Source organism: Eptesicus fuscus, chromosome 8, assembly GCF_027574615.1.
Source record: "Eptesicus fuscus isolate TK198812 chromosome 8, DD_ASM_mEF_20220401, whole genome shotgun sequence".
Taxonomy (NCBI): domain Eukaryota; kingdom Metazoa; phylum Chordata; class Mammalia; order Chiroptera; family Vespertilionidae; genus Eptesicus; species Eptesicus fuscus.
The window spans coordinates 88,045,867-88,066,535 of NC_072480.1; the positions used below are offsets into that span (position 1 = coordinate 88,045,867).

At 38.2% G+C, this 20,669-nt stretch overlaps 1 protein-coding gene across 1 annotated transcript in view; it reads right to left on the reverse strand.

Moving 5' to 3' along the window:
• Positions 1–247: 247 nt before the first annotated feature.
• The window catches only part of TNKS (tankyrase), a 163,346-nt gene continuing 142,924 nt past the window's right edge, over positions 248–20,669 (reverse strand). Inside the window, exons 19-27 of the mRNA XM_054720078.1 lie at positions 20,043–20,280; positions 19,362–19,444; positions 17,295–17,415; positions 15,995–16,092; positions 14,434–14,508; positions 12,936–13,041; positions 10,736–10,922; positions 7,660–7,816; positions 248–5,439 (exon numbers count right to left, since the gene is read on the reverse strand). Of these exons, the coding sequence (XP_054576053.1) occupies positions 5,353–5,439; positions 7,660–7,816; positions 10,736–10,922; positions 12,936–13,041; positions 14,434–14,508; positions 15,995–16,092; positions 17,295–17,415; positions 19,362–19,444; positions 20,043–20,280 (1,152 nt within the window). The 3' untranslated portion in view covers positions 248–5,352. The remainder of the gene's footprint in view (positions 5,440–7,659; positions 7,817–10,735; positions 10,923–12,935; positions 13,042–14,433; positions 14,509–15,994; positions 16,093–17,294; positions 17,416–19,361; positions 19,445–20,042; positions 20,281–20,669) is intronic.

Here is a 20,669-nt window from a genome sequence, read left to right on the forward strand (position 1 = left end):
CTGTTGCAGAGACATCTCTAAAAGCAACATGTGCTTGTCCTGCGGTCGCTGAACTTCTGTAACTCCCGCATGCGCTTCGAGGTGAGGATAAGGCACTCCCAGCACAGACCACACCAGAAAGTCAGGAGGGAAAACGGTTGTTTGGGTTCCGACAGTTTTAGGTCAGTTGTGTTAAGGTTGGTCAGGTTGAAATGAGCAAGCAGGGAAATGAAAACACTTCAGAGCTAACTGCTGTCCACATACAGGATATTTGAAAAATGTTTTTATTGAATATTAAACAATTACAAGTACTGTAAGTTAGACATTTAGCCAAAGCACAATTACAGGTTAAATATAATCATAAAGATGCCTTAAATAGGAACCCACCACGCAGGCAGGTTAGCTCCTCGCTGCCCTCTTTTGGAAAGTAGAGGGGGACGGAGAAAAGGTCTTTCATTCTGCGTGAAAGATAGTGAAGACTAGAAGAATTACATGCTGTAAGCCATCTTCCATGACCAAATCGATAGGGTTGCCAGATTTAGTAAAAGAAAACACAACAAAGCAAAAAACCAGGCTGCTCAGTTAAATTTGAATTTCAAATAAATAAGAAAGAATATTTTTACTGTAAATAAATGGCAAGTAATGCACCAAACATAGGTAAGTTAAAAAATTATTTACCTGAAATACAAATTTAACTGGATGTCTTGTATTCTCTCTGGCAATCCTACAGATAGACAAATGCAGAAAAGAAAGGGGAGGGGACCGAAACCCTTGCCACAGTGGGTCACACAGAGACAAAATAAAACTATACCAACAGGGAACCAGAGTCACTACACTGGTACCACACAGACCACGACACAAGGAGAAAACACAAGTACTATGCTAATGCGGTTGCCGGGAAACATTGTAGATTTCCTCCCAGCTGATTTTGTAAATGTTTTTGAGAAACCTTGTTGAAAAAGTACCTTTTAGTCTGTAGGTATCAAAGACAAACACTACTATCACAGAGACAGGATGAACTTGAAACAATGGAAGCAGAAGCAGGCATATATGCACATGAAGAGTTTAAATATTTTGTGTAATGAATACAAGGGTTATATAGTCAAGGTCATCCTCTAGCTCTAGGCTGTTAGCCTTGCAGGTTTTGGTTCCTTTCTAATTTTTACTGTTGTGTTTTCCAGCTTTTTTATCCTGAACCGTGGAAGGGGCAAGGAGTGTGTGTGTAAGGGACTCCACTCTCAGAGTTTAACTGCACTTCTCTGCAAATGCTTTCAGGGTTGTTTGCAGAAATAGGCAGGCAGATGACTAAAAAAAAATAACAAAACAATCTGAATTCTGGAGAATGAGAAAGCCGTTTGAAAAGATGGATAGCAGGAACCAGATGATTTGGCAAATGGAGGATTTCAGACATAAAGAAATTGAAATGGGCTGATTATATCAGCTCTCTGCATGGAAGGGAGCATGACCTATGAAATATACCCTCATCAAATAAGCCTGACAGGTGTGAGATACACAGAGACATACCTACATACCTGGCTCATTGACATCTTTCAAACACCAAGAATAGAATTCCAACTTTTTATTAGGATATAAAAGGTTTAAAAGTTTCTGCCGTAGTTAAGGCTTTCTTAAGAAATATTTAATTGTATATTAATTTCAGAATCCACAAAGTGTCTGAAGAAGCCTCACCTTTAAGGGTGGCTTAAAAAAAAAAATTTCCTTGTATACTAGATGTGCCCAACCAAAGCTCAAACATTATCTTCACAATTACTTTCTTTTCATTCCTCTGTCACTGACTTGACATCAGACAAGTTTAATTTTAGTCTTGAAATAAATTTCTGACACATGAAACCCTGTATTAATGTCAGTTTTTAGTGTTCCTGAATGACTAAAATCTCTTTCACTATGCAATTTACTAGCCCAAAAGAAAACTGTCACACTATGGGCATTTTTTGGTAAGGCAGTTTATCACAGATTATCACACAAATGGGGTCTGGACACACTGGGGAAAGGTGCTTAAAAATACACACCATTCCTGTTTCAAAGAGTTTACAGAAATCCAGAGAGTGCACATGTTTAAAAAGAAGGTGCGTGACATCCAATAACCATTGTGCAATTGGGAGATGTACTGAAACAGAAAAACCTAGCCAGCTCACTGCATTCTCATGCTGTTCTTTCAGAGTACAACAAGTTTTGTTTTTTTGAATAAAGGCTATAATAATAGAATATTAATCTATATTACTTTATTTGCCACATTCAGGCATTTCTCAATGTCTATCAATGCACTGAGAGCAGAGAGAAATTAGTCTAGCCTCCAACATCAAGCTCAAATGAACACAAGGATGCTGTTTCATGGAAACATCCTAATGATGTTTATTCTACTTATGTTATTGAAAAGCTAGAAATTCTAAATTCCAAGAAGGAAAAGGTAAGTAAAAATCCTGGTTGTACTGCTGTTATTTTGCAGAGAATTAAAACTCTGGGTTCCACACTGTCGTTTGTTTAACGAAGTAGCAGGCCGAACACCTGGGTCTGGGTGTGATATGGAAACAGAAAGGTACAGTCTCCTTTTGCAAGATTCAAAATGAAGATAGGAAAATGAGTGGAGTCAAAGGTAATTGCTGGAGCTACCTATAACTCCAGACTAGCAGCCTGGGGGGAAGGGTAGGCCAAGGAGAAGGACAGAGAGTCCAGCACAGAGCACTTAACTTGTCTGCCTCAAGCATCCAGGCTGGCCATGCCCAGTACTGATGTCAGCACTGCGGTAGGGCTAATGGTGTCCAGATTCTCCCTCTCATTCAGTTTGGGTAACAGAGTGGCCAGTTCAGGGGAGGCCATGTTGTAAGTCCTCAACTTGTTAGTGTTTCTGTATAGTATGTATGTATACAAGAACCTCAGTGGACTTCAGCCTAGTTCAAACCCATGCTTTTACATTCCAAAGGGTTTTTCACACTGCTCTAGATGGGAATCCCAATGTAACTGACTTTTGCTAATTTGAGTACACTCATGATGACCTTTGGTTTTCAAGTTTTGAAGACATGTATTTGGTTCCTGTGAGATGTTAATGAACCCATTCTCTTTAGCAGATGAATAATTTGTACACCTTCTTCCAAGAACTACTATATACTTGAATCATTACAAGACAAGAAGCACTGCAAATGTCTCCCTTACACGGTACCTTTACTGGGCACACAGAACAGACGATACATAACATCGGCAGTTTAAATACTGAACCACAGTTTAACTTCTCAAGTGTAAGGCTGAAGTTTAAAACTGGCACATCCACTAATCCAGTTAGCATGATGGAAACGACATACAACCAGAGTCGGGTAGTGGCCTATCTTTTTTTAAAAGCTATAAAGCTTTTGGTATCTGTACCATATTAACCCTTTTACTTAACTAAAAATCACAGCTGTGTTTACCATTTTAAACTATGTCTAAGAGGGGAGGTAATACACACTTTCACAGCTACTGAAAACTACACGGATGCCAATTTCACCAACCCATTGTTACACAGCAAAACGGAAGGAAAGGGGGGAGAAAGCCCTCTTAATGAGTATCAGACTTCAAAGCTCCATATGGAATTCTAGTGCTATTAAACAAGGAGCCGAGACACACACACCCAGCCTGGCCACGGAAACTTCATCAGAAGCAAAAACGGAGGCTAATTCTTGATTTAATTTTGAGCTAGAAAACTCAAACTAATGCCCAGTGCCTAGGCCAGAGAGAAAGTGAAATGTATATTTTAAGAGCCTATTGTAGGAATTTTGCATGTAACTTATTTTGCTTTAGGCGATTAAATGAGGTCACAGCTAAATCAGCCTGCATTTAAAAACAAATTAGTTTTCAGGACTTCAAGTTGGAATGGCAATTTTGTGCCATCCTGTTTTTCCTTTTCTTTACCACATATTACTTTGCTTCAAAGCTGAGTAGGTGCACAGCATGTGAAAGTAATAAACCAATGCACTTATTCGATGTTCAGTTAAGTGAAAAGGGCGAGCGTAAGAACTGCACTAATTTTTTACAAGTGTCTATGTGCACTTAGCAAATGTTGATTAAATTAGTAACTTCATGAAGTAACAGTATGGTATTTCTCCATCTTCATTAAGAAAATAACTGAAAGCGCTTTGGTTTCAAGTTTTTGTTCTCCTTGTCTATTAAGATGTTTGAAGATACCATTCTAAAATTTAGTGCAGGGACCTATCTAAGCTATCTGAAGAACCTCACTCAAAATAAGTGCCAAATCTTGAGTAAATAAAAAAGTCCTTGCATTTGTGCCTATTTATCTGCTAAACAGGATTTAAACCCTAGCTTTCTAACATAGAGAAACAGTAAGTGATATTTCTGTGACTCGAATGAGTACATTTTGACTGAATTTGGATAAGGCAGCTGTTCTGGGGCAGCGATTCTGGTGGTGCGGATTAAATGAGAGGATTTTTTCTTGGAGGCGTCCCGCAGTCCCTTTCTGCTTCAACAGCACAGAACCACAGGCTCCTCGCACGGAAGCGGCTTCTCCTTCCCAGCCCGCCCTGGTTGTCTCACCTCCAGGCTTGATGGCAGCGCCCCCTCCCTGGCTGCGCTCCGGTGGGCCCCAGCAGGTCCTGATGCCTCTGAAGCAGGCTTGTACTGGAGACAGCAGGCTCTCATCCTCTGATTCTCTCACGTTGGGAGCTCCAAGCCAGGCTGATGCTTGTGCCTTTCCCTTGTAAGACTGGCCAATCAATAAAAGGACTGAAACCTGATATTTCCCTTTCCATCTCAATTTATGTTTATAAGAAGTACACATATAAAATAAATCAAAGTGAAAAAAAAGTGGAGATTAGTCTTGCTCAGCCAGAAGCTTAGGTTGCATTGCTAATGATTTTAGTCAGTGAGACTTTGTGCAAAATATCATCAAGAAGACTCCAGCTCATTATCAAAGTAAGAAAAAAAAAAAAAAAAGCCAATGACGCCTGTTTAGAAAAAACTAAGAATGAGCCTGGGTATGCGTACTTGTTATATAAATGGCATATATAACAAAGCAAATGTAGTGTGTGAATTGTGAACATTTGGGAACGTACTGGTTATGTTTTCTTTTTTTCCATTTCCAAGTCTAGATCAAAGCAATCTTATTTTAGAAATGGATAACTGCAATGAAAGTGAGCCTGAGATATATTAAAAGGCCGCCCCTGTAAACATTTCCTCAAAGGGAACAGCAGCAGTTGAGTATGTATCAGTTACTCATACTATATCCATCACTATAGCAATGCTTCATAATGACCAACAGCTTTCCTAGGCTGTCAGGGATTTATAGAATATTGGTTTTGTTGGAAACAGTCCATCTGAGTCCAGTCCTAGGTTTAAATCTGATCTGGCTTTACCAGTGGGCATTCACTAGGTCTTCTGCTCTGCGGCGGTTGCAGTCTGTGAAGGGGCTTCCGGCTTCATGATCTGGTACGTGATGAGATACTCTGGGTATGCCTGAAGGACAGGAAGGAAAAAGGTCACCCTTTTGGCAGCTACAGTAGTAAAGCCTTACTTGATGTGAAAGCCTCAGAGGCTGTTGATCCAAACCAATATTCTACTACATATGATCAAAGTCTACAAAGGCAATTCCATTAACAGGTGCCCGAAAGAGGAGATCCACCTATATATCTGTATATAAACTTCCAAATCCTACAATCTAGCAATTGTTAAAATGTTATGTGTACTTTGAATACTGTACATTGGTTACACTGCATTCCTCCCTCATTAGAGAGCCAGGTGCCTTAAATAAGAAAACCCTTGTTCACCTCACCTAGCACAGTGCTCAATATAGCATGTGTTCAATACAAGTTTGTTAGATGAAAGAATAACTCTGCTGAACCAATTTCAAATTCATCACAGATGATGATGTAACCCACTGATCTATAAGGAGAAAGGGGGAGATATGTTGAGTCACCAATGTAGAGGCAACAGTTTGAAGATAATTTTAAAGCCATCCAAATATGAAAGAAATGATATTTACACTAATAACATAAAATATTGAAAAGTATATGGTAAAATAAAACTGAAATTACTTATTTATATCTGTCACACAAATGCATTTTTAAAGTCATAGGCATAAAAATATAATCACATTTATGAAATTTTATTTTTGTTGAATGCTTAGGTTTACATTTTTCATTGTGATTAGACAGTGATGGGCACCACAGGTTTTTTTGCGACCATCACTGATTATATTAATACAAATTTTTAGAATTGGAATTACTGAGTCAAAGTGAAAGTATTTTCTCTAGAAGTCTGGAGTTTCTAATAAACAAAACTTTGACAAACTTAATCTTTGGTAGCTTTTAAACCTTTTTTATTTGGAAACAACTGCAAACTTACACATTAAGTTGTAAAAATGAAAATGGTACCCCAAGCAACTGTATACCCTTTACCCATATCCATTTATTGTCAAGGTTTTATATATCCCATCTGCTTTATTATGTACACTTCCTCCTATCTCTGTATATACCAGGCAGACAGATAGACAGACACACAGACACATTTCTTTTCTGAACCATTTGAGAGTAAGTTATATGTATTTTCATGGTTCTTCATCCCTAAGTAAGCCAGTATTTATTCCCTAAGAAGAGAGAGATTCTCTTACATAGCTGGGGGTGGGTGGGAAGAATTAACCAAAGAACTTATATGCATATATGCATAACTCATGGACATGGACAATGGTGTGGTGAAGGCCTGGGGCGGGGAGTTGGCTAGAGGGATCAATGAAGAAAAAAGGAATATCTGTAATACTTTTAATAATAAAGATAAACTTAAAAAAACAAAAAATAATTTTATATTGCTAGACTTCTATCTACCACTCACATTCCAATTTTGTTTGCTGATCTAATTTGGGGGCAGAACATTAAGTTAGTTGTTCTGTCTCTTGGGTTTCATTTAATCTAGAAAGTTTTCAAAGCCTTTCTTTGTCTTTTATAACACTGATGTTTTTGAAGAATCAGTCTTCAACATTTTTTATTAATAGAACACTCCTCATTTTGATTAGATGAGGTTATGCATTTTTGGCTGGAATACTGTACGAATGATGTGCCCATCTCAGAATGTCACACCTAGAAGCACACTCTATCTGTCCCTCATTGGTGATGTTAATTCTGATCTGGTCAGGTATGCCCCTTCGCCCCCGCCCCCGCCCCCATGTATAATTACTATGATTTTTTTTTCTCTTTTCTAACAAAGACCATGTAGATATCCTTCTCCTGGTTAAAATCCCCTAGATTTAGGATCCATCGATGATTCTTGCCTCATCTACTGGGGATTGAGCCTGCAACCCGGGCATGTGCCCGTGACAGGAATCGAACCCGGGACCCTTCAGTCCACAGGCTGACCCTCTATCCACTGAGCCAAACCGGCTAGGGCCCCATGATTTTTTTGAGCACTTCATTACTTTCTGGCATTCTAGATGTTCCAGGCTCACCTTGTTCCTATTCTGCCCTCTTCACAATGTTACTTGGCTGACAGGTGACTGATGGGTTCTGTGTGTAAAGCTGATGCCAAAAGAATTTTGATATCTTCATTCATGACCTGAAGCAACTAATGCTATCAGACTATGAGGTAGGTGTTTTATTAAATGGCTTTCTTTAACTCTTACCTGGTCTAAATATACTGTATTGTCATGTTTAGTAACTGTGTATGCTCATCTGATGAGTAACATACCTGTTCTCCTCTGTAGATGACATATTCGGCATACGCCAGCCCGTTCACACTTGGTCTCCCAATGACTGAGTGATGTCCTGGAGGGGCATGAGCCATTTTCATGGTGCTGAATTGCAGAAAGGATTTTCCAAGGGTCACTCGACAGAAAAGCATTTGTCTAAAGGAAAGGTGAAAGCAATGCATTGAAGGAAGCTTTAAATCTTGAAATATAATTGTTAGGTTTATTGATTAAAAAAAAATTTTAACACAAGGCAACAAGCTAACTTAAATGTCCCTTTCATATTTATGAGTAGAAAAAGGATGAGATTTGACACACTGATTTATCATAAAGAGTAGGCTCAATAGTTACCCTTGAAGTTTAAAGTAGTTTTGTTGTGGTTTAGAAATCAAACATAAAAAATACCTGGCATGTTTTGACTAGTGGAAAAGGAAAAATACTAGTGAAAACCAAGTGTTTGTATGGAATGGTAGGAATAAAGTGAAGAAAATAAGCAAATGACAGCAGCAACTGAAGTTAAGATTTGGTTTTACTCATTGTGAAAAAGTAAAAACTGGGATGAGATAAATAACAGTAAGAGTGGTTCATATTAAAAAAAATACTTGCTTAAACACAAGGCTGACAATTACACTACCTGGGCAAAACATGAATTGGAGCAGATGTTAAATATTATAGAGGAGAAGAAAGGTTGGCAAACTATGACCCATGCGCCAAATTCAGTCTGCTACCTGTTTTTGTAAATAAAATTTTATTGGATCACAGCCACACACTCATGTACATATTGTCTATGGCTGCTTTTGCACTATAAGGGCAGAGTTGAGTCATTGTGATAGGAATCATATGTGGCCCATTAAAGTTCACCAACACTTAATATAAACAACATTTAAATTAAACAGTAAGAATGGTCACACTGTTAAACGTAAGTAGTTATCCTTCAAATAGTTTTTTAGTAAAGAAGTCTGATCTTTGCAATATGACTGATCAAAGATATTACTTTCAGTCAATTAAACATTGTGCCATACTTAGTATAACTGGGTTCTTCCTAGCTGGCTGTTTTAGTGTGATGCTACTGATGACCCTCTGGGATGCTGGCTTGGTTGCAACTGCATTCTCTTGGACCCAGAGAAAGGGTTTTCACCACCATGAGAGGGAGGCTTTCTGAGCTCCATACCCAATATTGGCGGCATCATGGTATCACTGGGCTCTGCCCACTAGGCCAGCTGGGCCCAGTGCCATGGCCACTCCCAGTCCATATGTCACACAAAGCCTGACCTGACAGGCTTGCCTGCTACCTTCTGCTTCCTGCCCCAGGGCTTCACTTTGCTGCGGAGGTAGGAGAAGCAGCAGGATCTGCCCAGCGGCCCACTGGGCTGCAGGGGGTAGTGCACAGGTGGGGAGTAACAGCTCCAGCCTGTACTCACCCGCTTGCCTTGTGCATTGTCCTGCATTCCACAGATGCAGCAACCCAAAATGGGGCTTGAAGGGATTACCAAAGGCCTGTGGAGCAAATGTTGACCTGTGCAAGACAGGAGCCAGCAGATAAATTCGTCTCTCTTCTCCCACCATGTTCTGTTCTGAGATGCTTTAGTTCATACGGCTTCTCTGAAGATGTCTCCTGGCCTGAGCAACCAATTACACTCGTCCTGAAACTGTGCCCAGCTCCCGATGAGCCTGTCTATCCTGCCTTCTCCTGGACCTCACTTCTTTTTGTGCTCTCATTCCTGCTTCCCTGGGATTGCACTTCCAAGGAAGTGCTGGCGAATAAACTTTCGCTTCAGGCTGTTTCTAGGGAATCCTGGCTAAGACAAAAACCGTGTTTCTAATTTTAATGAATGACTGTTCATACTCATCTAGGTTCACTTTTAAAAAAAAACCACACATTTTTATTTATTTCAGAGAGGAAAGGAGAGAGATAGAAACATCAATGATGAGAGAGAATCATTGATTGGCTCTTGCATGCCCCCTATTGGGAATCAAGCCCGCAACCTGGGCATGTGCCCTTGACCGGAATCGAACCTGGGACCCTTCAGTCCGCAAGCCGACGCTCTATCCATTGAGCCAAACCAGCTAGGGCCTAGGTTCACTTTTATTGTTTATTTTGGTTCCAGAAGAGTTAGGTTTGAAGCAACAAAGAGAAATTTTTGCGTGTTACATAATCTTGGGAAATTTTGTGTGTTACCAATCACAGCAGACTAATGAAAAGAAATTTCTTTCTGTATATATGGCATGCATCTTAGAACTGCTGACCACTACAATTTGTTTCAATGTAACTGAGAGTGGTACGTTTTAAGGTCAACAATTATAATGAATTTCAAGGTTATATGGGTCTTTTTTGAGGTTTTAACTGAATTACAAGATTTCTTACTAACCCAACTTTGCAAAAATAAATATATTTGATTACTTTAAAGAGAAATGTAACAAACTGCAATCTCTGTAAAGTACAATTCCTTGTATATTTTCTATTGGCATGGAAGGGGGTAGGGAAGGGAATAGAGAAGAAAAATTTTCTTTCACTGACTTTAGAAAGAATATACTATTATTCTCTCCAATTTCTGAGCTTTAAAGTCCTATTTAAAAAGCTAATATTCATTTGTTTAATAGTTCTAAAGTTAATATTCTGAAGTTGGACTTTTAAAGGCCAATTATATATCCTGCCTTAAGACATTATTAGCAATATTAGAAGCACATTAAAGGTTCTACTTGTTTATAGAAGTTGTGTGTCTTAGTTCAACATGACTCTCTAGTCAGAGCTAAAGGTTCTTTGTCCTAAAGAAATAATTCTGACCCTTTTCTTGTTGATTCTGAAGCAAGAAATGTGAAGCCCAGGGAAGAAGCCAAGATGGAGGGAGGTTCATTGTAATCTATGATTGGTTGACCTATATCTGGTTTTATCACCACTAATATCAGCCCCATTATCATTGCTCCTCTTAGGGTTGGCTGATCAACTATTCCTACCCAATTTCCAACCTGTCTGATTCATTAGGACTAAGACTGAGAATAACTGTGGCTTCTGCATAGCCTGAGAAAATGTTCATGACCTGAGGACAGCAACCATTCCATGAAAGCCAAGATGCTCACCTGTGACATATATAACATGACCGATCTTTGTGCGTGGGGCAGCCTGTTCCTCCTCCAATCCCATAAACATACTGGTTGCTTTTAGAGGAGTTTTCAGCAAAATAAATCCCAGCACCAAACATTCCTCCTATGTATGCATGTCGCTCATCAAACCCTTTATGAATAATGGCATTAATGAAAGGAGAACCTAAAATTATATAAAGATAATAAAATTAGTTTTTGGACACTTTTCTAGAGTATCAATTAGTTACATACTATTTAAACTTGGCAGATTTATGTTATGTAATTAATAATACATAAGTGAAAAGTTTATTTTGTAAGACGTCTATTACACATAAATTATCATGTACTAGAATCTTATCAAGGACCCCTAGTGCTCACCAAGCAAAGATATTATTCTACAAATGGCATGAGATTTTTAGGTAGCAAAGTACAATGTAGCTTTGAAAATAGATTATTTTATACCCAATCTTTAAGCAAACACAGATAATCTGATAAACTAAAACAATTATACTAAACTACTAACATAATAAAAAAATATTTCATTCTCTACATGGCTCAACTTGTAATATAAGTTCTGAAAAAATTTCATATAATTTGTTTTCATTGTATACGCCTTAAAAAGCCCGTATAAGAATGTAATGCATTAGAAAGCTAGAATTGCATGTAGTTATTTGGGAAAAAAACAAAAAAAGAACCATCTACACTAATAAAAGAGAAAGATACAAATTGATCGTACCTCCGCAATGCCACCAGCCAATCAGGAGTGAGCATGCAAATTAACACAACAAAGACCGCTCCTAGCCTGTAGGCCCACGTGTAGGCTCTGAGCAGCTGGGGTCCCAGAAGCACTGGGGGTGGGGCAGGAACATCTGCCACGTCGCCATGGTGATGCAGTGGATGTTCCCGCCCTGCCCCCAGCTGCTTGTGCATGCGCCGGCGCCAAGCGGTGGCCCAGGTCCATGCCCCCAGCCCAGCACCCACAATGTGGGGATGGCTGCCGGCCTTGGGGGCGTGCCCCCCCCCGGGCCGTGGGGACACGCCCCTAGCCCAGTGGACACAACACAGGGGATCCTCTGCGCATGAGTTGCAGAGGAAACACCTTTTCTTTTTTAAAAAAATATATTTTATTGATTTTTTACAGAGAAGAGGGGAGAGAGATAGACAGTCCGAAACATCGATGGGAGAGAAACATCTATCAGTTGCCTCCTGCACACTAACCACTGGGGATGTGCCCCCAACCAGGGTACATGCCCTTAACAGGAATCAAACCTAGGACCCTTCAGTCTGCAGGCTGACGCTCTATCCACTGAGCCAAACCAGTTCAAGCGTAAACACCTTTTCTGACCGCTCATTGGCTAAGCTCCCTGTAAGTCGCCACTTACAGTGTTCTTGGTAACTTGGGTAATAAGAATCCAAGAAGGTGATCTAGGGTTTTTTTACCACACTCATGGAGGAAAAAACGAAGGTCCACTGATGGAGGGGCTAAGAAATGTCATATCCTGCCCTAGCTGGTTTGGCTCGGTGGATAGAGCCTCGGCCTGCCAACCGCAGGATCCGGGTTTGATTCTGATCAAGGGCATGTACCTAGGTTACAGGCTCCTTCCTGGGCAGAGCCCAGGTCAGGGCTCATGCAGGAGGCAACCAATCAAAGTGTCCCTTTCACATTGATGTTTCTCTCTGTCTCTCCCTCTCTCTTCCAAACTCTCTAAAAATCAATGGAAACATATCCTCAGGTGAGGATAAAAAAAAAAAAAAGAAAGAAATGTCATATCCTATGAAAGACACATCTTGAAAATGCCTAAATTAAGTTGTAATTTTTTCATGGTGAAGGGACTGGAGTCTGTGTTGATGAAAACACCTTGGCAGCTGTGGTGGCCGGCAGTGGCCGCAGCAGCGGGGTGATGGGGCTGGCGCCTTCCCCTGATCAGCCCGGTCGCCTCCCACAGAGGGAAGCCAGACTGCGGTCCACGGGGAGTGGGCCTAAGCTGTCAGTAGGACATCCCCTGAGGGCTCCCAGTCTGTGAGAGGGGGCAGGCTTGGCTGAGGGACACCCCCCCCACCGCCCCAGTGCATGAATTTTGTGCACCAGGCCCCTAGTTTTTACATAAGATGAATATAGTCAGTAACACAGGCTTTTCATTCTGCTGGGATCTGTGAAAGCCCGAGGGATGTCTGTAATTACTGGTGTGGTACTCACCATGAAATAACATGCGCTCATTGTGATGGTTGTGATTCTCTTCAGACACTTCTTTTTGTCTGTGACAGAATCGTTCCCTCAGTTTCTTGTTGACAACTTTTTGAATCTTTAAGGATAAGGAAGAAAGAAGCCATTGAGTGTAATGTACATTAATTGGCAGTTTATGATTTAAATTAAAAGTAGGTTTTCCTAGAGGAAGGTCCAATATTTGTTTTGTTTGCTTAAAACATCATTAAAAAACTAGAGGCCCGATACACGAAATTCGTGAAAGGGGCTCGGCCCTCGCAGCCCCGGCTTCGTCCAGAAGGTCATCTGGAAGGTCTTCCAGATGGTTGTTCTGCTGTTCGGTCTAATCAGCATATTAGCTCTTTATTATATAGGACGATAAAGATGCCAGGTTAGTGTAATTCAGTTGATAACCTGGTTTTAAGTGACATACTTTTTTAAAAAAATCTTTATTGTTGAAAGTATTACCTTGGTCCTCCTCCCTCCCCCACCCCCCGCCATTAACTTCTTAAGCTTGCTCCTGCCATCCCCTCCCCCCGTAGGCCCTTAATGCCCCATTGTCTGTATCCACAGATTATGCAAACAAATTCATTGGTTGATCTCTTCCCACCCACCCTCCTCTGCCTTCCCTCTGAGGTTCAACAGTCTGTTCATGCTTCTATGACTCTGGGCCTATTTAGTGACATAATTTTTAGGTATGGTTTTTGTTTGTTATTCTGCACTAGACCTGGCTATACCTCAGAGCTACCTGAGGAAGAGGAGGAAAAAAGAAAGGAAAAATGAAAAAAGGAGGAAAAGGGCATATCTGTAATACTTTCAAAAATAAAGATACCTTTTAAAAAAAAAGGAGAAGGAGGGAAGAGATTATTTCTAGACTTCTCCCCAGACTTATTGAATGTTAGGATACAGGGGCCTGTCAATATGTATTTTGCAAAAAGCTCCCTGGGTAATTCTGATGAGCACTGACATAACTTCCACAGGTCTATTAACCCTAAGGATTAAATCGATTCTCAACAGGCTTTATTCATCTTCATGATATCCCTTTGGAAAAAAGCATATAGCAGTCATTTATTCCATATTACTAATTAAGAAACTGTGATGAGGAGATATATGCATTCTGATATAATCACTGACTCAATTAGATGGGAAAATCCAGGCCTTTATTGCTACTTTGAAATGATGATAAAAATGACTGTCAGCTATGGTCTGAATTGATGGATGAGCAGGGAGTCTCATCACCATATCTGCATCACCAATATCAGCTGACCTAGCCTTCTATGTGTAGCTTTGATGTTTCCTGGGTGTCCTGACTTCTAATGAGGGTTAAGACTGTATCGTAGTGAGGAGGGTGACACGTGACTGCAGGGCAACAGGTGAATGATCATCCTTGATTTGAAAACATGACTTTAAAAACCAATTTTAATCATTGTTTATATTTGCTTTTCAGAAAGCCTTGCAATCCAATTTTCATCCTGAAATTTTAAAAACTTACTCGAATGACATTGTATCTATTGAAGATGCCGCCGGCATTACCACCATCTCTGTGTTCTCGAATCGTACTTTGCATCTACAGAATAAAATAAAATAACTTTCAAAAATATGCCAGTGTATATTCTAAAGATACTCTGTTGTTGTCAACATTTCAATTCTATCACATTGCTTCACTGATGAGTCTAACATTTAGCACTTATAAATAAATATGAGTCCACTATAAATTGATCAACAAGTTTAATAGATAAATATTTCTGGTGAGAAAATAATCATAAACATAAATATTAAACAGCTACATTTTCTTTTCCTTTTTAAATGAAAGCTTTGAAAGATTTTTCAGTAAACACAATGGGGAAACAAAACATCACATTAAGTCACCAACATGACTATTTAATGTTATTGAGAATGGAAGCAACATTGTAACTAAGTCAAACTAAAACTTCTCATATTCTATTAATATTTTACTGGACAAATGCTAAAAATAAAAGAATTTTTTAGAAATCAATAATTTTTGTTTTTTAGGTGAAATATCCTATATTCTACAGATCAGGGGAAGTTGAATATCACATGTAACTAAGTGGAATAACTTTCTTCTCAATACTAGTCATCCTTCTTCTACTTTCCAAGTTAAAAAGAATTATTATAGAAAAGTAACATGTTTTGAACACCTAAATTTCTCATAGAACTGACTCAAAGAGTTAGTTCTCTAACTCACCACTCCATTTCTGAAGTTATTTACCACATTTTGACATTATTATCAGAATGAATTAACTACTAGGAGATTAGGCAGTAAGACACTAGGAAACATGATGCTTTCCTGAAGAACTGGCTCAGGATGAGCTGAAATACTAGCCTAAGGTAATGTCCTGAGTTTCCAGAATAGGAATAACAGGAGCACTAATTAAAAAGAAGAAAAAAAAAATGTAGGCATGACTTTCCATGCAAAATAATGCTATTAGGCACCTTGTTTATTCTGTGTCAGAGCGAGGCAGAAGCCACTGGTAGAAAGGGAATCTCTATGGCACCCTTCTACCAGCAGGTTCGGACAAACTGCCTTACTATGGTGCTTTTAAAATCATTGTGACTGAAGAAATGAAAGGTGACTCCAGTCATGAGGCATACTTTCTATGCATATGTGAAAATTAGGCATATTATTTTATAATCATGTTCTGTAACACTACATAAAAATCAAGTTGAAAATATATTTGCTATCTAGGAGGCAAGATCCTTCCTTACTCCATATCATTTTTAGGTAGCATTTCAGCAATATAAAAAAATAGTCCTAATAGGGTCCTTACTTACATGGGTTTCAAGAAAGTCTACAGAATAAAAAGACACATCAGAACCATTCACTGGAAACCCTAGGTTCACGATGTGAAGCCATGTGGCAGAGTTCTAATCCATAGTCCTATTCTTATTTTGGCAATATTCCACCACAATGGCTATGGGAGACAGAATAATACATAGGCAAGTGTAAGTAAGTCAAAGTGAGACAAGCTTACCTAATCTCCTGGAAAAATAGGTTTCAGGAAAAGATAACTAAAAATTCTGATGTACATTACCTCTTCTTCTACTGACTGATATTCCTTATCCTCTGGAGCAAGATCCAGCAAAATAGTTCCCTGATTAACACAGTGAAAAGTCAAATAAGGGTTGGTGCCTGCAGGAAAGAAAAGTTAACACAGTTAACAGGAGTCCACACTATGCAGGTTCTGTTTTAGGGAAAACTTTGTCATAAGTAATTGATATTTTGGAAGAAGTCTAAACTATTTGCATTTTGAACCTAATATGTACAATTATATAAATCAAGTATATCCAAAGACATGTGAAATAATGGAGATATGTTTGGGGATCAATTTTATCTGTTCTTAAAGAGTTCCTTGTACACACAGCAGGGTTCAACAATTACTTGTCTAACTAAATTTAATCATGAACATTCATGAAGTTATGTTTGATACAAAAGAGAAACACACTGTAATTATAATGTATTCAGGTCTAAAATATAAGAATTATCCTTTTCTGAGAACTCTGAGATATGGCTTGAAATGGTCACTCATAATAAGTTTAAAATGCATTATTATTATTAATTTCATTATCCTTGTTCCTTTAATACAGATAAATAAAAAAGACTCAAAATCAAAATCACTAACGTTTATTTTCATGTCATTCTTGCAATTGTATTAATTCTGCAGACTAATTCCAGTTATTTCTTTTCTCTCCTCTTGCTTTCCTATAGTGAAAGCACTTCTAACAAACAGAGAAATGATAAACACGGAGGCATACAAAGAACAAAGATAGGAGGCTTGCAACAGCAAAGTGTGATGGCAAAAGACAGAGCTGACAGGTGTAAGGGAGGGAGAAAGGTTCAAGGTGAGGAAAGAGAGGAGGTCAGACTATGAAAAGTCATGTTGTAAATGTCTGACTTTATCCTAAAAGTAACAGGATTCTGTTGAAGGGTTTTAAGCAATGAATGATATGATCCCAGTCATGTTGGAAGGAATCTTCTGGTAACACTGCAGGGAAGGTACGGAAGGGAGGAGAAGGTGAAGGCCGAAGAAGATAAGCTGGAAGGTGGTTGTGATATTCCAGAAGAGAGATGATGGTGACTTGGATTAGGTCACAGCAGTGGAAAAGGACAGAAGTGTAGATTCTGGAGACATTTAAGATATAAAGTTTGTGAGCGAGGGAAAATTGACTCAATTCCAACTAGAGCAATTAGAGGGAGAGCAAAGCCAGTAGGTGGGATGGGGAAGGCAGTCGAACACATGAGCTCTGGGATCAGACCACCTGAGTTCAGACGCCAGCCCTGACATTTATCTTGTATCACAAATATCTGAAATTAACTTTTTCTGAATAGCTTACCTTGTTGTCCACCTAAGAGTCTTTCTACTCCTTTGATTAGTTTATGGCGGTGTCCATATGCATTGATGCCTATTTCTTTCAACTCTTCATGACCCATATCAGCCAATACATCTAAGGTAATCTGAAAAGTGAAACAAAATTAATTGATAAATCTTTAATAGTTCCTCAGATGATGAAAATTCTTCCATTTGTCTTCAATGCTATGTATCTATTCAAATTAAGAAAATTCTTGTTTCCATTGTAAGCACGAACTTAAAATTTTCTTAAAGTTTTCTTGATAATTTTATCAGCTTTCTGCTCACTTTAAATACTCCTTAATTGCTTTTAGTTAATGGAGAATTAAAATGGGACAAACAATGCTATAGAAATAAAAGATGATCATTTCTATATTTCCTTTTTATTTTAAAAACTACTACCTTTTGCTTGCTTCAAGATACAAGAGGGAACAAACAGTAGGCCTGAAAATGGGTAGCCAATGTGAATGGTGGGGAAATGGAGAGGTGTTTAGCACAATGAACAGAATGTGGCAAAAAGGAATAAGCATATTAGGTAATTAGGACTTATATAAAAGTAAGAAGGAATTCCCAGAGCTAAGAAATATTCAAGCACAAAAAAAGGCTGCCTTACAAAGTAGTGAAATTTATATCAAAAATATTTAGATTATAGATCATTTTATATAGAAGCTATGTAAAGAATTCCAATTTGAAGATGAGAGTTGATGGATTTTAAGTTCTCTTATAAATTCTCAGATTTAACAATTCCTGAAGCCTAACATACATTCTATTTTTGTATAAGACAGTTATTGTTAATTTTTGGTTATTAATCCTTATAAATGCAGATGATTCAAAATTACCTAATTCATTGGTTGACTAAAAGTAACTGTGACGGACTCTACCGCCATCGAGTGGCAGTGTTCTGAATGTACAGGGTGAAATCAAGGCTGACCACATTTCTTGAGGGCTGAACATGCAATTTTCCAGCTCAGAAGAAACTGGTTCTGTGACCATCCAAATACTACTTCACAAGATTAGCCTTTGATTTTGTCTTTCCTTGGAAAACTGAGAAATCTTTTTACAGATACCCCTTTTTGAACTCAAATGAGATACTTTTTATCTATCCATAGCTTCTCTACCTTTACAACTTGTACATAACATTTAAAAGACTGACAAATTAGGCCTGGAGCTCTTCTGATATTGTTAGAATGAAATATTATATAATGAGTCTGATCTCATTACAACAAGCATTCATCACTCAGTCTTTGGAAATAATTTGCTATATTGCTCCTAAATGGCCATTTAAGAAATAATTGCTCCACTGCACAAAATGGGCAATTCACTTCCAATCACCCAAAGGAAGTTTTCAACAGCCTTTAAAAAGCAACAGTGCTAAAATATACATCTTTGAGACAAACAGTTCATTATATAGTAGGAACCTTTATATGTTTAGCTAGATGGGATTTTAACATAATTTGGAACCATGCACAAGGTTTTCATTATTGACATCCCACTGTTTTCCTTTTAAATATTCTAAACTTCAGTTCAAATAAGGATCGATGTAAAAACAGGATTTAATATCTATGTGGTAGCTTTAATTCATACAATGCTTAAGCTTTTCTGAATTAACACGTATAGTACATATCTGGAAGAAGCAGAAACCATGTCAGCAAATTACAGTATTTGTCCATTATATAGCTCCAATCATAAAATAATTACCTCATTTATTCCTCACCATAACCCATCAATAATGAGATGAATAAGTGCCAACAATTTTTGGAAAGAAAATGATTATTTTTAAAAAATTCTTTTGAGGTAGTTTCATGGTCTAAGTTTTGACATGTAATCAAACATATTAAACCAAACTGCTTATATAGAAGTGACAAATAACAATGAAAGACTCCCATAATCTGTTAGACTATTTTGGGGAGAGATATAAAATACTGGATTTCTCCTGGCTTCTTTAGAAATTTGTGGGTATAAAAACAGCAGTTTAGAAGCAAAAGAATAAAAATTAAAATTTAAAAAGGAGTGAAAAATAACTCTTAATATTAAAAGACTCAAGAGAGCTTACCTGTTCTGTTTCAAAGATGTCCCGAAGGTGTTCAAGACCAAGGCTTTTTAGAAATTGGCTGATATTCATGTCAAGACCCGCAACTAAAACAGACATAAAGTTTCGGAAAAAAGTTTATCAATCTAAAGGAAGTTCCAGTATTTTTTAAAGCCACAGCTCTCTGACACTGGTGGCTGTGCAGATGACTTTACATAGCATAAAATAATCCTAAATTTCATTCAGATACTTCAAGTTATTTCTGAATTTGGTTGAGAAGTAAAAGCAGTTTATCTTTATCAAATCAGTAGTATTTATATTAATTTTAATATTATAGTGCATAACATAATGCTTTTAGTGTAATATTCAACTGTAGATATAAAATTCCAAATTTATCAGCTACCATTTTACTTTTCATTCCTTAAATAATCTGTTTTTCCTGATATATTTCAGTAATAAGACTCAGTAATACTATGGTTAGAAATTGATGTACTGAGATATACACAAGTAAGAACAATGTAGATGCTAAGACATTCATTCTATGAAGACATATTTCTCATAAGCTGCTGTATATATGAAAACCTACAGAGAGTTAAGATATCTGTAAGTGAGGTGTTCAATGATTACCAATAGAAAAAAAGGGAATCTGTTAAATAAAACAAACAAACGACAAGAACCAAATAAGTATTCCCAGGGCATACTCACCTTCTCCTTCCTTCCTTTCTGTGCCCGCTGCACCATCCCCTGTGTTGGACGCCCCTCCTACTGCCAATTCCGCTAAAGGGACAGTGAGGTTATCTATGCTGCTGGCAGCGGACAGGCAGGAGGGTGTGGATGCTGGTGAGATGAGAGAGGCACTCACTACGGTAGCCTGAGGTTTAAAACAGGTAGGTAAGGCCTCTGGGGGCATGGCATCTATCAGCAAAGCTCTGATATCGTCAGCCTAAAAGTGATACAAAAACACACAAAAATACCACATTTTAAAGTGGTAAGCTTTTCACTAAAGACCAAGTACATTGTGAATTTTTTCTCCAGTAAATGCCTCATTATCTCCTATTTGTTTTTAGTCATTTCTTCCTCTTCCCTTCCTTCAGTAGGTAGAACTGGAGAAACTATTAATTAAAAAAGTATTTCATTTTTTGATCACTGAATGTACAGTTTGAAGACTATAGTTAAGAACACTATTATATACTTGAAATTTGCTGAGAGTAGAGTAAGTGTTCTGGCCAGACTACAAAAAAAAGAGTTAACTATGAGAAAAAAAATCTACGAATGTGAACTATGTTGACTCCTGAAAACACTTTTAACATTAAGTGAAAAGTGTACACACAT